At 38.9% G+C, this 17,593-nt stretch overlaps 1 protein-coding gene across 11 annotated transcripts in view; it reads right to left on the bottom strand.

Moving 5' to 3' along the window:
• KIAA1549L (KIAA1549 like) overlaps window positions 1–17,593 on the bottom strand; it is a 102,749-nt gene that overhangs the window by 17,044 nt on the left and 68,112 nt on the right. For 9 of the 11 annotated variants that reach the window (XR_011903640.1, XR_011903639.1, XM_072336920.1 and 6 more), the window contains exons 14-17: window positions 15,635–15,813; window positions 13,777–13,994; window positions 8,911–9,040; window positions 4,271–4,618 (exon numbers count right to left, since the gene is read on the bottom strand). Coding sequence is in view for 9 of the 11 variants with exons in the window: in XM_072336920.1 (XP_072193021.1) it covers window positions 4,271–4,618; window positions 8,911–9,040; window positions 13,777–13,994; window positions 15,635–15,813 (875 nt within the window). In the remaining 2 variants the exon portion in view is untranslated. The remainder of the gene's footprint in view (window positions 1–4,270; window positions 4,619–8,910; window positions 9,041–13,776; window positions 13,995–15,634; window positions 15,814–17,593) is intronic. The other 2 variants (XM_072336923.1, XM_072336922.1) reach the window with 1 other exon arrangement.

The following is a 17,593-nucleotide window of genomic DNA, read 5'->3' as shown; positions in this document are numbered from 1 at the left end:
ATGAACAATGCATATTTCAACTCTTTCTTTTTTTTTTTTTCCAGCCCTGGAGAGATTAAAAGAAAACACACACACAAAAAAAACCCAAAACCAAAGCTCTGTATCTTTCTAATGCAATAATAATTCAAATAAGTTTGAAATAGAAAAGTAAGTCAGAGGAGCACACAGTCAGCCCTCCAACTCACAGAACAGCATCTTGCTCATAGCTATTCTGGCTTTTATCACTAATACATGTGAAGGACCAGTAATTGTGAACATGAAAGCCTTGGTGAAAGGAACAAAGCACACCTTCTACATTCTTTGATATGCTGGAAGTTAAGAGGTCACACTTTGGCTAAATATGCTTAAAGGTAGAGGGATGGCATCAGTCTCTACAATACTGACACCTGTATTCTACCCATTATGCCTTATTTATTGATTATTACGCTTTTAGCAACAACACTTCAGAGCAGCACAAAGATCAGGTGAGCAAATTGGGGGAGGTAGTGCAGTATCAAGAAATACACATTTTGACAAAAACTAGCATCCGAAGTCCAACAGTGAACTACAAGAGATGATTCTGCTTCAGTCAGAGACTCTCCCTCAGCAAACGGTAGAGAAAACTAAAAACATGTTACCATGGGATGAGTCACCCTCCTTCTCCTCCCTGTTGAAAGAGCCTACAGGATTTACACTATTAGCTCAGACTTAACACCTACATCTAGGTTTGAATTTGGCAATATAAATCCCACACTAAATTTCTAAAATCATTATCACACAGCAATCACCTTTACATATCACACTTTTAGACAGTGTTCCATTATGCTTTTTCTCTACTACAAAACTGGAAAAGATAACTTATCAAAAGCTGACTTTTAATGTCAGTGTAACTAAGGGAAAAGCAATACTAACCAAGCAACTCTCTCCTACCTCTCATCCTCATCTCTTTTAAAGCAGGGTAGGACCCCTCAAGGGCACGTCTTTGAAAATCATCTTTCCTTTCATGCCACCTATGATGTCTCTAAATATTCACTTTCACCATGCTACATTCTTATTTAAAGTATTTCTATCTCTAGGTAGGAAAAACTGAAAATGCAATAGCATGTTTCCTAGCCAGGGGTGGGAAATGCTGATTTTGATTTTTAATGAAATAAAAGTACAGAAGAAACAAAACACTATTTGCATCAAAGGAAGTCTAATTTACATTTCTAATAGTACTGGACTTGAAATGGTCTGCAGTGCCACTATAGTACCTGAAAAGCTGGTGATGTTGAACTGAACATTTCCTTCTGGTTCCATAATCCTTTCATCCTACATCTTGCCTCAGCATACATTTGTACTAAGCATGAAACTATTTTTTCCCTATCTTAAACATAGAGCATGCAAATACTATTGAGTACAACAGGGCTGATGGAAAGGAAAAGAAGCAGACTTGGGTTTTCTCTCGTGTACTAACACACATCTTTTGAAATATGGACATCAAAGGAAGCTTTTAAAGATACTACAAGGAATAGCTCACAAACTTCCTGCAGTTTATACTGAAAATCTGGAGGGGGAAAAAAGAAATATGAAGTAGAAAATCCAAGCATTTATTTTGCTGCTTACATTCGAGATGAACTATTTTGAATGTGTGGCACCATGTTGCTAATGGCTGGGCAGAGGGAATCCTGTTACAGTGAAAAATCCTATCGAAAGATTTGCTGTACCTCACCAAGGGACCAGCCACTCTGGCGGAGAGCAGTCAATTCTCTGCTGTGCTTCCACAGCCATCAAAATAGTTATGAAAAGGAACTCTAAACTTTCTAGACTTCCTGTAGGATGTTATGCTGGATTATTAGTGTTTTCCTACATGCAACACAAATGGAAAAAGAATGCTCAGAGACTATGAAGGCATGTCTGTCGGAGGCTTAGATGAGCCCTAGGCTGACAAGATTACACAAACAAAGCAACTTCACTCTAATTTGCACGCTGCTGGAAAGCCAAGCAAACTGATTTATCAAAGAAACACTCACAAACAAACAAAAACAATAAAAAAGCAAAAACAAGCCAGCATACATGAAAATGCTGATTTCACAGGAAATTTGCCTGATTTTCAGACCTCATAACACCCTTCCAGAGAGAAACACCAATGAGTGAGCCTTTTTTTGGCTAAAACAATGAATAACTTAAAATCAAACCAGTGGAGTAATAACTACAGCTGAGCAGAAAAGCTGTGGGAAAGAATTTGTGTCCAGGAGACACATGACACAACCTTCAACCACTCAGTCTGAGAATCTGTGCCCCAGTGCCTGCTAGGCAACGCCAGTCTTCACCTCAATATCTAGTTCTGTTACTTATCTTTCTGGAGCACTAAAGAGGAGAAATGGCACCTAATCCACCCCTGTAAGAAATGAAGGCCCAAGTCTCAGAAAAGAGCGATGGGTTGAAGATCTTTATACTTATATTGTACTAAGAGACCCATAAACAAAGCCAGTGTCTGCATTTGTCCCATCTAGGAAGGAAAACCATCTTAAATCCAAATTTCAAATCATAACGGACACCTTCACTACACCAGCCACTGCACAGCTGCTCCATGGCCAGCCCTGCTGTACTCTGGCCCAATCAACTCCCAGGTGCTTCCCTTTTCAGCATCTCCATCAGGATTGCCAAACAGAGATATCACAGGCAGGCAAACAGATGCTAAAACATCAAGAGCAGCAACTCTAGCATATTTTTCCTGCACACGTCACTCTGCACATACAATTCAATTCGCTTTGAATCAAAATCCTCCTTCCCCATTTGAGAACAAATGAGTAAACATTTCAGTTAAAGTACAACTTGCATCTGGGAAACAGATGGGCAGAAACCTATGAATTAAGAACCTTTATCCAAACAACAGTAGCCTGTGACTATCCATCACAACCAGTTATAATATATAAGTCTCTTCAGGGAAATGCTTAACACTATCTTCAAACCCCCCAGAAAGATAACTAAGTGCTTTAAAGCCCAAAAACAAGTAGATGATTGAGTAGTGAGTTTGAAAATAATGAAGCAATCACAAAAAAAGTATGGCAATTACACTTCCTTAAATCTTGCTCCATATAACATTCTTCATTTCCTTTCAAAAAAGTCTTTCTCAAGTGTCAAAGTAATTTGGATTGCTATTAACTGTCTCTTGAGCTTCTAATCAAATTCTAGCCATAAAATCCCATTATATGCCATATATGAAGTTCACTGCGGTAGTTTCAAAGGACCAAAAATATCCCTTAGTATGATTTAAAATAGCACCAGCATGAGCCTCTGCAGGCAGCGCCACTGACTTTCACTTATGTTTAGAACAGTTCAGAAGCAGCATCCTCTAAAGTACTTTTTATTGTCATGAGAAGAAGACACAGTAATAGTTATTTTAAAGTGAGGACACTTTTCTGCTTTATTCTCTTTAGGCGTTTTAGGGACTCGATTTGAAATGCATTATTTAAAAAAAAAAAAAAAAAAAAAAAAAAAAAGCCATTTCTGACCCCCAAAAGAAGCATTAAAATGAACAACATAGATTAAATACAGATTTTTTTTCCCCTGTGAGACAGATACAATTTCAGAATACAGTATCTTGATATTCAGAGGTAGCTTGACCTACCCAAGGATGCCCACAGCACTACTGCTATTGCTGCCTATATACCTACAAAATACTTATTATTTCTGTGAGATAATAAATTGTTAGTTGCAAATTGAGGTGAGCAAGCAAAGCATAAAGAGTGACCTACATAAGGTCAAAAAAGAAACCTGTGGCACTGAGCCATCTCTTGAGTCTTACGCCAGTAGATGACTGTAAGGCTGCCAATATCAGCCCACATTTCAGGTCATTCAGGTTTTGCATTGTGCTTGGTTCCCTAGCTTGGGATGACGTTTTTCAGTGGTGGGATTTGTGCAGAAAGTGTTGAATGTTTCATGCCCAATTGTTTTACAAAACCAGACCGCTTCCAAATATGCATTCAGTGAACAGGAGACATACCAGACCAGTTCTTTATCTGTTGAACAGTCTGGAGCTTAGTGAAACCTATTTTAACAAGCAAAATGCAGATAAGGTCACCTTAATGCTAAAATAGATTCTAGGAGTCTTCATGCAAGAGATGGGTATGTGTAAAGACAGAGAAACACACACCACTACCCAAACTCATTTACTGTAAGCATGGCTTTAAGCCTGGTTTTAAGCATGAAAACGAGGCCCCATTTAAAATAAATAAATAAATAAAATGTTCTTATAGTAGAAATATCTTTATGCTATCACAGTATACTAAAGAGAAGTTTCACTTACTGGTCTTGGTAGACTGTACTGATACATTTCTGGTCTGTATGTGGGTACCCACTGCACACCCGCTCTAGGTCGGGTCATGGTACCAGGAGCGCTGGTCACCACCTCTGAATAGGGCAAGTGTGGTGCGGAGCTGTAGGCCTCCTGCCTGCTCTGTCCTCCGTGACCCGCAGAGGCCAGGCTGAAAGCCTCTTCCAAGAGCATATGCATCTGTTGTCGAACCTCATCAATGGAGGGCTGAGAGCTTAAAGTTGAGGTCTCTGAGTGGCCTTTGGCCTGACGGGACCTGGTGTAGCTCCGAGGCTCAGTGACACGGTCAACATTTGTTTCTTCTATAATTTCAGGCTCAGTCTGTTGGATGGAGTAAAAGTATGTACACATAAAAGCTTTACAAGACAGCATTTCGGCTGCTTCACACAAAACATTCTTGAACACTGATATAACATATGCAACATCAAGACTCGTTACAGCATAGACACATAGCAAGAACTTAAAAGAAATTATGCCATGCAGGCAAGGATAATAGCCAGGGATTCAAAGACTTTCACATCCTTCATTGTTAGCAGCAAAAACTATCAGAGACACTCTGTTGCATATTAAATTGTTAAGGACTCACTTAAAGACAATGAGAATTCATGTTTAAATTCTTTTCTTAGTTGTTAGTGTCAATGGGGTACAACCGTACCAGGAGTACAGATCCCTAAATGGCACCATTACTATGAAGGACTGCTTACAAGGGGCTGCTTGTTACAGCTACACAGACTGAAGTTCTTCTGTTTACTCTCGTTAAGGTTTCAGAAGATCTAAAGTTTAGGAGTTCTCCTGAAATTTTCTAACTTCCCTCAGTGCTCCCCCTCCCCAGGAAGCAAGAAGGTCTCTTGGCCTCCTCTCTTCCAGGTGGGGCAGCCCCAGTGCCCTCAGCCCATCTCACAAGATACTCCTGGGATCACTTCAAGGATAATAACTGCAAACAAAGAAAAGCCTCTGAAATCATGCCGTTCAACTAGATGATTAATAGCCATACTTCTTCTGTTTCATTGTACCCATAAAAATATCAGTGAATGGAGTCTCACAAGAGACCTTCTAGTACCCAATGTTGAAATAAATCAGGCTTTCTGATACAACCCTCAGTGAAGCCATTACAGCTCTCTTTGATTCTGTCCAGTGAAAGAAAATAATGTCTAAAATAAATAAGATTTAAAATCATTCTCAACATTAAGCCAGCTTTGATTTATCAACTTAAAAGCTGGCACAAGATTTGGGAAGAGACTGGTAACGCTTATATTTATTTAGTTCATCATATTGCTTTCTAACGTGTGCTACTTTCTCTTTTATCAACTGAAATACGTAAGTAGTGTATATAGACAACACTATATGTTAACATTAACACTACACAAATTTGGATACTATGCAGACACAGTTACTATGTAATACTAGAATTATACCAAGAAGGAAAAGCAAGTCCTGTACAGAGGCAGTTTTTATCCATTTCTGGCAGGATTCTGCTGCTGCATCTATACCATGAAATCACTGCATCGTGAACTTCTCCATGTGAACATCAATCTGAATCTTTTTGAGGAGTTGCATTAATGCAACTGTATCGATAAGTTAGATCAGCAAATTATTTTTCCATAGTAATGTCTTAGGTTATTATAATGAGATCGTTTTCTTCCTTTAACACCAAAAATTGACTGATTTTTTTCTGCCCTAGCATAAGGCTCATTAGCAGCTCAAAGGTTCTAGACACTTTCATTACAGCATTTGCTCTACTCATAATTGTTTTTGAAGATGTTAGAAGTAAGAAATATGTTAAAGCTTCCTTTATCTGCTTTTTAGGTGAATCCTGGTTGGATATGTTAAAATTAAAAGACAGGTAATCTTCAACAATAACCCATTGATAAATAGGTGCTAAGAATATCAAACAGGAGAATGCACAAAAAGCTACACATTCTGAACAGACAACCATGACTGAAATAATAGACATTTTTACATGAGGGAAACTATTTACAAAGTATTAAATAAAAAAATCAAATAAAATGTTAGTACAGAATGACCGATTTTCGAGCTCTTATTTTCCTATCGACAGAGCAATGCAAAATTGGGCAGACCTTAAACCTTCATGATTTTGTTGTGTGTACCAACCTACCCGTTCTTAAGCTTTCCTCAAGATTCTAAGGAAACAAACTATTTTCTTTAAAAGACAAACAAAAAACCCTGCACACAACCACCTCCATTTGTCATGGCTGGGAAGATAAAACACCATGTAGTCTAGGCAGACGGGTAGCAGCTCAAAAAATGAAAAGCCAGTTGTTATTCTGCAAAAATCTCATGATAGATAGACTGAAGATAACGCAGGTGTATCCTGTTTCATGATATCCGCTTCATGAATTTCCTCCTTTGGAACAGCTTATAAAACACACTTTTCATGCTAAGTTGGTGAAAACTTGCTGCTAAATCATGTAGTAGAAAGAGAAGGTTAGAAGCGTGGATTCTTTAGAACAGCAAAGCAGATGTCAAAATGCTGTACAAGATGTTACTAGGCAAAAAAGAAAGGACACGAGATCCAGCACACAAAGCAGCCCTAATTCATAAACACATAATAGCATTACTGAGCTTTTTAACACCTTCTCTCAGCAGACTGCCAGATGAACTTAACAGCTAAGGAAACTAATCCAATAAAGTAATTCTTCTGGGCCAATACCTCAGCTCTAAACATCTGAAGTACTTCCACCCATCTCCAGAGCTCAGATTTACAGGGGTGTTTTGATGCACCACGATGGGATCAACATGGATTCCATGCATTAATACAGATTTAAGAGCCAGCCTGTGCCTGGGAGAGCAAGCCTGTCAGAAGCTTGGCACAGCACCAAGGTAGCTCAAACAGGAGGGAGGGAGATCAGCCCACGCTGCAAGCAGAGGCTGGAGAACTAGATTTCAACGTCCTGTTCCATTTTCCCATGGCATTTTTCTGCTTTCACACAGAAATATACATCCACCGTTAGAAGAGGTGCACTGCAGTGAATCTGCAGCACATCAGTCACAGAGAATTTTATGTAACTTATCAGTAAAAAAAAAAGAAAGGCTATGCCAGGGACCATTCCCTCTGCCATGGCGCAAAAAGAAAAGCAAGGAAATCTCATGTGAGATATGCTGATGTCAGAGGCTGTAACTATGCCTAGGAGATTACTGAGTCTGCATGAGCTCATTGTACTACTTTCAGGGCCTTTTTCCATTTTATGCATAATAAATATATAGAATGTATTCAAGTATATCTTAAAAATCTTTGGGTACATATTATGATGTGCTCATTTTGCACTACTGGCAAGGGGCCATGCATGCTGGCAGAATGCTCTTAAACATCCATTTCAGAAAGATTTTACCTATGAGAAACTACTTATTAGTACAACTAAAAAATCCCATGCTCTTCTTGAAACACCTGATTTTCAGGATACAGAGGAAAGTCCAGCTTGATGATGAACTATTAAGAAAGGCAACACATAAGCAGGGTAAACAAAAAAACCTTTCTTCTTTATGCAGTATGTAATCTATCATAAATGCAATAGGGTGCATTATATTCTTATGCCTCACAGAGCAGTAAGGCAGTCATTCCAATCACATAGCACAACCTGACTCGTACAGCCTGATGATAAGTGTCAACATGCAAGAAATCATTTTGAAAACTTCAAACCCTGGCTTTCAAAATGACTTATCTGCCCCCAATTAATTCTGCAAAAGACTTAAACTTTCCTGAACACATTACTTGACCTTGGTAAATTCCTTCACCTTACTAAAAAACATCCCTGCCAGCTGAGAGAGTTAACAAGTCTCACTCAAAGTTCTTCTCTAGAGGATGAACAATCACCAGATTAACCTCTTCATTTTCCAGAAATGCCTAGGTCTTCTATAGGAATTGATCTTCAGGGATGGCTGAGCTACAGCTTTTTGTATACATAGTAGACTGAAACATCCTACTTTACCTTTGGGTATGGGCTTTTTTCATCTTCAGTTTGGGTGTGTGCTGTGTCAGCTAAGACCCAGTGTATGTTCACATTGCACAAAACAGCTACTCTAGACTTATGCTGGCTGTGTGAGCTCCTCAGACCATAAACCAGCGCACAATCTACTCCGCCTGGTTTTATCATTTAAATATTCAAAATTCTCCCAGTTCTGACATAGTAAGAGAACAAGAACGCAGCTATTTCCTAGGGGTTTTCCACAAACCACCGACATCTGGACTTCAGTGCAATTCCTAGAAGTTGGTTGTCCATTCTTCTGAATCAAGTGAGCAGCATAAGGGGTAAAGAAAAAATAGGATTTTAATTACATTGAAAAGATTTTGGTGTCCTGTAAGCAGCTGCAGACTTGAAAGAACTATCTAAATTTGAAAAAACAATACTTTTGTAATACACAAGTTTCAATAACATTTTGTTTCCATTTCAGAAAACAAAATGATGTGAATTATAAAGTATGTTTGGCAGTCTGTGCTCAGAATATCCTCAGCCTCTTTCAGAACACTGAGTGCACATAACATACTGTAATGTCAAGTACCTGAGGACACTCTGGCTTAGAGCTTATCAACAGTTTTCAGGAATGAGCTAAGTCTTGGCTGAGCAAATCTCAGAGGATATACCTGATAAACTTACATCATATCCACTGTTACGGATTCCACGCCTAGGTCTTTCTCGAGTCACTAGAAGATCCATCTCAGTTTCTCCTGGGCTAGGACTGTTCAAAGACTGCCGGCTTCTGTATATTGAGTTCTTCATCTGTTGCCTATAACACATCAAACAAGAAAACAGTAAAATTAACAGGATATGAACAAAATAAAATATTTTATAATCATAAAGATCATTAAAGTGTCACTTTATTACAGAATGTATGTGGAACTCCTGGAAATCAACTGCATTGTGAAGAGATTGTAAATTTTGTTTACTGGTAAAGAAAATAAAATTAAGAAATAAGCATCATATGGTGGAGCTTATTAGATGAAATGTGTCCCGAGGAGATATCAGAACCCTTTCAGCATTAGCTACTATGACTTAAATTAAAAAAATATATTAAAGCAGGTGCTGTTCCTAAAAATAGTAGCACCTTCCACATACTCGGATGAGGGGGGTAGAGATTTGGGTGACAAATCCTGAGGAGTGAGAAAGAAGTGGAACAATGCTCCTCTGAAACAAACATCCAGCAAAGCGTATTAGAAAACAGACAGGAATGGAACTGTTTGCAAGATGCCACAGCTTTTCCAGGGAGCTATACTCTAGGGGATTAAACCTCTTCAAACACAGCTCAAAGATGTCCCCAGGCATTGAGTTTCACTCATGAGCTCAGAAGCAAGAGAAATGAAGATATTAACTAGAAAGATCAAAGAATGGCTTATTTTGGAAGGGACCTAAAGACCTTCTAGTTCCAACCCTGGCAGGGTTGCCACCCACCAGATCATGCTCCTCAGGGCCCCATCCAACCTGGCCTTGAAGACTTGCAGGGATGGGGCATCCACAAGCTCTAGGCAACCTGCTCCAGCAACTCACCATAAATAAAAAAACTGAGTAAAAAGATTATTCCTAACACCTAACCTAAACCCTCTTCTAGTTTAAACACATTTTCCTTTGTCCTATCACTCTCAGATTGTAAAAGGTCAATCCCCCTCCTGTTTGTAAGCTCCCTTCAAGTACTGGAAAGCTACAATGAGGTCTCCCTGGAGCCTTCTCTTCTCCAGGCTGAACAAGTCCAACTCCCTCAACCTTTCTTCATAAGAGAGATGCTCCAGCTCTCTGAACATCTCAATAGCCCTTCTCAGAGCCTACTCCAACAGCTCTGAACATCTCTTGTTCTATGATCCCCAGGCCTGGACACAGTATCCCAAAGGGGTTTAACAGGGCAGAGTAAGGGGTAACAATCTCCTCCCTGCTGGCCACCCCTTTAAATGCAGCCCAGAATGCAGTTGGCCTTTTGGTCTAGTTGTATGCTAAAGATAGCATATAATCTCACCAGTACAAACATGCTGTAGTTTGTCTGACATAAAAGTTTCTTTCTTTGATACCGATTATAAAAAAATAGTAAAACTAACATCACTCTGTAAGATACAGAACATAAATACTTAGGTTTATTTTCCCCATCACAAACTGGGACCACTAGACCAGCCTCAGCCTCTTTGTTCAGCAGATAACAACAAGATGTGACAGAGGTGTAACAACACAGGTTTTGGAGTAGTGGACTTCTTTAGTGCCAGCACTCAGATGGACAACTATCCATATTCATCAGGAGGTTGCAGGCCTTCTTCTGGTACTTCAAGCTGACAGCTCCCACTGAACCCTCATAGATTTGACTGCAAACATACTAATTATTCATTTTCCCAAGGCTGCCTTGTGTAGCTTGTACTACCTGAGTAATTATGCTGTAGTAATGCTGTGTGTCCACAATATTATTTTGCTGTTACTCTTGAGAAAATGAAAACATCCATACTGCATCACATTCGAACACGTTCATCTAAGTACAATTTTACATTTGAAAAATTATAAAATGAATAAAGAGTATTTGTCCTAGGAAGAAGAAAATTAATATTTCTTATAGCAAAACTGGGATAGATTTATAAAGAAAAAATAAAAACTGCTGCATTTTCAGAGATTTTAGTGACCGGCTCTTATAAAATTCTCAGGGGTATCTTGGAGGTAAAAGCCTTGAGGTTTAGGTCAACGGGCAGAAAAAGGGGTTACAAAAGATCCAGAGAGACCGACATTTACACAAATCAGGAAGGATAAAGTATAAGACAAAAAAAAAAACAACCTCATCAACAGCAACCACGTTTCATAGATCTCATTCAACTAAGTAAATCAGATTTGACAATTTTTATGTTTCTGCATTAAAGGTCTCTAATGCTTTTTAAGGTTTATAATGGGTTGATGTAGATGTGATATATCTTCTAAGGAATTAAAGTACACAACTCTAACACATGCAGATTTTTGACCTGATTACAAACTATTAAGGAAAAACTCAGAATAGGAGGTATAATCAGAAACCTCTTTAAAAAACTGCCTCGAGACTGCCAATTAGCTCATTTACAAAAGTTTTACTAATGAGAAAGGAGGTATGAACACTAACAACCGGCATTCAAATGGGATGGCAAATGCCTTCTGGGAACACTACTGAAACATTTCATAACATGAATTTTACTGCGCAGAAAACTCAAAGGAACCAAGAGCACGAAAATGTTTGTTCTTGACCAAATCAAACTATTAAGTGGTGATGTTTTGCAAATCACTTTTCAACAGCACTTCAGACAAACCCAAGTTGCAAAGGTGATCTTGAATAATGCAATCAGCTTGATCTGTCTTACTTGCTATACTTTGGAAAAGCTGTAATAACATTATTTAAGTCAGTGGAGTGTACAGTGTGAAACAGACTTTTGCCCTAGAAATTATGAGATCTTTGACCAACTTCTAAGTAACATTATTTAAAAAAAATAATAGAAAACATATTAAAATAGAAAATGAATTGCTGTAGCAACAATGATAGAAACAATTATACAAAGCAGAAAACACTGAGAATCAAATATTTCAATTTCACCCCAACCTAAATTACTTTTTAAAAGGGTTTTTATTTCATTACAGAAACACAATTGTGTTGATTCACTTAGCAGTAACTTAAATCACATTATCTTGAAGATTTATTCAAGGTTTTCCTCTACAAGTATGTTGTTTTAGTAATCATTCTTTTTCCTTGCAAACTGAAGACAATGCTGCAACGCGTGTGTGAGCGCATCCAGTTTTAACACAGACTTCAGAACACTTTTGTTGGCAAGAAGCTCTTAAACTCTGCAACATCTGGAATGTCCTCAAAACGCTTAGCATCTTTACAGAAAATTGCATCATAAATGTTTGCTATTTCTCACTATGTAAGGATAAAGACTATATATTCAACAAGCAAAACCAGTTCAGTCACAGAAGGGAATCATTCCTCTACAGTAGTACACCTGCCTTCGAGCAGCTACCATGATGCCAGTAATCACTATCTCAAATAGACTATGACAGACCTACACAGCACATTAGAAAGCATATAGGGAAGAAAATGTGTTTGGCAACCTTTCAGCACATTGACACATGAGCAAACATTTGTATATTTAACAAAGTGCAGATGGTTAGCATTAAAGCTCCACGTGCAGTAATTTAATCATTTCCTATGTGCCACATGACATAGCATAAACATTCAAAGTCGTGCCTAAGTTTTTCACTATATGTTCACAACGGCCATATCAAAATTTCTATTTCCCTCATTCGTATCTCATGACAGACCACAGAGTGGGACTCCTATGTGATAAGGGTTCAGTGTCTTAACTTTCCATTGCTTTCGAAGCAGCTTATTCCCTACTCAATAGAAAACAGCACAAGAGATTGATGCCCTAGGCTCTCCAGCAAGGATGTAAAACACAGTTAAGTGAACAGCTTTATTCTTCATTGGACCATGGTGACACTGAGTCCACTGAGGACTGCCACTTAACTCTACGCCTACAGAAGTACACCTGATTGCAGCTGTTGCTCGTAATTCTGAATCAACTCTGCTTTTATAACTACCATTACACTCTTTTTCATCTGAGAATACTGTTTTCCCATTTACAGCAAGAATCAGAGCCTTCATGACAGGAGGAGTAATGGCAAACGCACTCTTTAACAAGTCTTCCCCCCTTATATCTTCACCAGCCCTTAGAAGGAGGAAACTGAATGCTGCACTCTCTCTCTCTTGGACTACACTGGCTAGGACTGGTGTCATCTCCTCCTCTGAATGTATTAAATTGTGTATCAGGGAACACCCAGCAGCAGAGCAGGTCCATCCACCTACTCAGGCAGAGTTAGCTCTTATCTTGCCCTCTCATTTCTAAAGCAAGGAGACAAATAACATCGGTATGTCATTTTCAAAAGACAACATAGTGTTAATCAAACTACAGTTTTGTTACACAACGTGCTAGCTTCATGTTAAATGTAATTCATCTGAATTAATTATGACTCTCTCTGTTTAGGACACAGGAAAGTACACACACATTCTTGCAGATATTCCTGCAGGACTTACTGAATATGTGGGCAATGTAGCGGCTGCAATGCCTTATGCTTACTGCAGTAGTTACATTCAGATAAAGATGATGCCAAAATAATAACAACACTGAACTTTGGAAAATAACTGAGATGCTAACTTTCTGGCTTTAGTCTACTCTTCATATTTCCAAAGAAAAATTATAGTGCTTTTTCTATTTACTTGGAAAATGACAGAAAACTTGGAACAGTCCCTTCCCGTATTTCATGGCCTTTCTATTTACTTCTTTTTAATCACATGCTACTTTCATCAGATTACACGCCTTCACAAATAATCATGGGCTATATCATACCGATTTTCTTCATGAAGTAGGAGGGATTTGATCAGCAAACAGTTGCCTCCTTAAGAACAGACCTTCTGATCTCTTAAGACCCCTGAACAGCAAATTTCTTCCCAGAGGAAGAATTGCACATAAAAGATCTCACCTGTTCTTAGGCTCAGCAAACGGAGATGATACATCTGGATCAGGATCCAAAATGTGGTCAATTTCTTTCTGGTTTTTCTCATACATCCTTTTTCTGTCTGTCAGCCCCTTGTTGTTGTCCACCTGTGGGAAATCATAGTACCCCTTCCTCTTGGCTTTCAAACGCAGCTTGTTGCGATAATGTTCGATATCAGATTTCTGCTTCAAAGCCTTGTTCACCTGAAAGGCAAGAAGATGTTTAAGCGACGGCGCTGGGCTGACTGCTTCCAAACAGTACTCTTGGAGCGTGTTTGATGCGCTTCACGTGTCATTTTACAGAGTGCTTTCTGTACCACACCATGCCATCTGTAAGCAGCGAGGAACTGCAAGTGAACAGAGTTGCTGCATTTTTTATGGCTTGGCAGATGGTTAAATAATTTTAGCCTAAAATCTATGTACCATCTAAACAGTGACTCAGATACACCCACCGAAGAAAAACACTGATTATGTTAGTCAGTTGCTGCAACCCAAAGCAATACTTGGTTCTGGGGACATTGGGGAGAACTCACTAATGAAAATTGCTGTAGGGTCCAGGAAGTACTGAACCATCACCTCTGGCTAAACAAAACCAGAAATAAGTCATCGCTGATGGCTGGGGAAGTATTTTGGTGAGATGTCATCATAGGCTCTTGTACGGTTATCTCAGAAATCTGTTCTGGGCCCCTGTCAGAAAGAAAAACCTAAAATAACTGAATTTTTGGTCTGACCTGGTAGATATTCTTAAGTATTAAAATAATAATGATCTCCTGCTTCACATTGCTGTTACAGAAAAACAAGTAGTTTGCTTGGGAATTGCTCATTTCAGAGTCTTCTCACAGTCTTCTCACAATTTCCAAGACATGTATGTACAGAGAAGTGCATGTGACTAAGAATGTCATCCTGTTGACTTAAGTAAATGATGAATCCTCAACAAGCCTTTCTCTGTGCTCAGCAACTATGTGGTACATCAGGGCTTAAAATACAAGCATGAAATGGACCGTGACACACTGCTCTAATCCAGGCCCCCATGGGGAAGTGATGACACTGACTTTTACTGCATTTTTGGTGGCAGCACACAGTGGTGGTTTTAGAAGCACAGCAGGGAGATTCAGGCTGATCTCTGAACAATCGTTGCAGTGCAAGTTTGCAAACAAGAATCCTTTCCAGCTTATCCATCCTCTTTAAGAATTCCATACAGAATCATAGAACAGTTTGGGTTGGAAGGGACCTTTAAGATCATCTAGTTCCAAACCCACTGATATGAACCTCAATTCTTTGTTAATGCATCACTCAAAAAAAGATCAACATAAAAATCTCAATATACAAGTACAGGAGTCAAAGCATGGCTTTTAGTCAACATCTTGGTCTTTGCCATTTCACCTTGTTCCCAGGAAATAATTGTGCTTTCTGCACACGGGTTGGAGTGCAGACTGAGCAAATCCACGGTCCTGCTCTACACCTTCTCATTCTGAATGACAGTTAGATTGGGATCCAGATGACATAATATTTCCAAGTTTACTTACACAATTCATATGGAGAAAGATCTTGAGGTTCTCTCTGCCTATATTACTCACTCTCTTAAAATGTGTATGATAAAAAAGGAAGGATATTGAGAAGATAGGAGTATATAAGGTTGTCTGTTCCACGGTCACATACATTCACAGGTACAGTCTGAAAACAGATTTAAAGTCTTTGACCTTGGAGCCCACAGTGCTACTGGGGCTTTATACAGAATCAGAGAGAAAAGTTCCTACAAATCCCCAACTCTAATAGGCTTAAGATTTTGCCATCTTTGGATAGAGCCAAGGAAACAGCTGCAGACATTATCAGATGGTCCTTACCTCTCCATTAATGATGGCAGATTCCTGACTTCTATCTGATGCAGCATGAACAGCAGGCAGTGCCACAGGTTTGATAGCTATCAGCTGTACAGATCCAGAAGAGGTGTCAAAGGGGTCAATGGCAGATTTGGCAATGTTATCAAAGAGAATGCCTCCTTCCTCTTCATCGCTGATAGGTACTAAAGCACATCAAACATTCAGCATAAAGAGATATTTTTACTGCATGTTAAAGGTAAAAATCAGTGAGTGCATGCTTAGGATTAATAATGTGCACTTCAAGAGCAGATCTGGGAGACTTTCACACTGGGAAAAAATCCCATTAGATTATAGATACCATTCTGCATTCCAAGGATTACATAACATTCTCCCCAAAAAGCTGGTTTCCAATATGCACTAATAAGTTGAAAAGAAAATGAGAATAGCAAAGAAAATGCTATGAAAATGGCAATTAAACACACACGTTTTCTAACATTTCACATGGAAAAAGATGTTACATCCACACATGCAGAAGCCTCTGCGTGCTAAGGTGTCTGTAGCTACTCCTCATCTAAACAGACATCTATTTTTCAGTGCCTTACAGTGTAAAAGCACGACATTCTCAAAATCTACTGATTTTAGCTAAAGCTATTAATTTTAAAAATGCCGTCTTTCAAAATGAAAACATTAATTTTGCATGTTGAAACATGCTGAAGAAACTAAGAGCATCCAAGGACTCTTTTTTACTTTGCAAAGAAGTACCTCCAGTGGCTGTAAAGTTGAGCCATCAGAATTTGCCGAGAGACAGGAGAAGACTTGGAAACCTTTAAACTTACAATGACACAGCGAAGCATCTTTACTTTTAGATAACTTTCACCTACAATCAGGCTCCTTCCCTTCCAAATATTGTTTGCAAAGCTGTGCTACCTTGTCAGCTGTTGAATCTTAAACCTAACTTTACCTTCCTTTGGGAATAAAAGATCGACTCTAAATCACGAGCACAGATTCTACAAAGGGATTCTTGCAAACATTTTTGAATAATTGTGCTATTAAAGAGAAGAATGTTTGCTCCATATCCTAAGTGACAGCAGTAGAGATCCTCTGCTAAAGAACAAAGCGGTCTGCTCTAAATTTATTTCCTCTGAAAATACACTCTGTTTTAATATTTAATCCCTGCAAAAATTACAATGGACTTGTATAAGCTCAGTAGTTAAGACAGCCAATGATTTCGGTTAAAAAAATATATACTTGACAGTAGTAATGAAATATGAACACAGAGAGTAAGCTTATTATCTTTCTGTGCATTCATAGTAGACTGGAGCTGACACTACTTAAGCGTTTAAGAACTATATGGGTTAAATTACTGTGTCATTAAATATTGTCTCTCTGGCTTCATGAAACTGTCTAAATACCATGGAGAGCCTTCAGCCTGCCTCAGATCCTCCTGCCCCTCCCAGGGTTGTTCAAAGTCTTGAGTGTGAATGCTCACAGAAACAAGCATACCACAAGCCCAGCTCACTGAAATTAACTGCCACTCCCACTGACAACCATGCTGTCAGGATTTCATAGAGGCAAAACCTAATGAATAGTGAGCTAAGTGCCTATCACGGATAGCAGCTCAATAGGAAAGCATTTACATCACAATGATTATAAAAGGAAAGCACACACATTCATCCCACTGGGTATTTTGAATATGCTCAGTTATCACATAAGTTACCCAATGCAGTTCTTTTTTCCTGTAATTCACTACAGAAAGTTCCACACTACCTTAACAAGCTACCTCATTGGTGGCAGGGCTACTTCTCATACCTATTCTAATGGCTATCTTAATTATATCCTGCATGAGCAAAGGTGGTCTCACCCAACATTTCAGGTGAACTTGGATAGCATCCCACCTGTGGTTCAAGTGCCAAGAAGCTGTGTAATCAGTTCTCCTTTGCTACTGTCTCTGTGTGTGCCTGAACCTGGCATGGCACAAAAGGT

The sequence above is a fragment of the Excalfactoria chinensis genome, chromosome 5, assembly GCF_039878825.1.
Source record: "Excalfactoria chinensis isolate bCotChi1 chromosome 5, bCotChi1.hap2, whole genome shotgun sequence".
In the NCBI taxonomy this organism is placed as follows: domain Eukaryota; kingdom Metazoa; phylum Chordata; class Aves; order Galliformes; family Phasianidae; genus Excalfactoria; species Excalfactoria chinensis.
The sequence above is the reverse complement of the archived record's forward strand: the minus strand, read 5'-3'. Positions and strand labels throughout refer to the sequence as shown.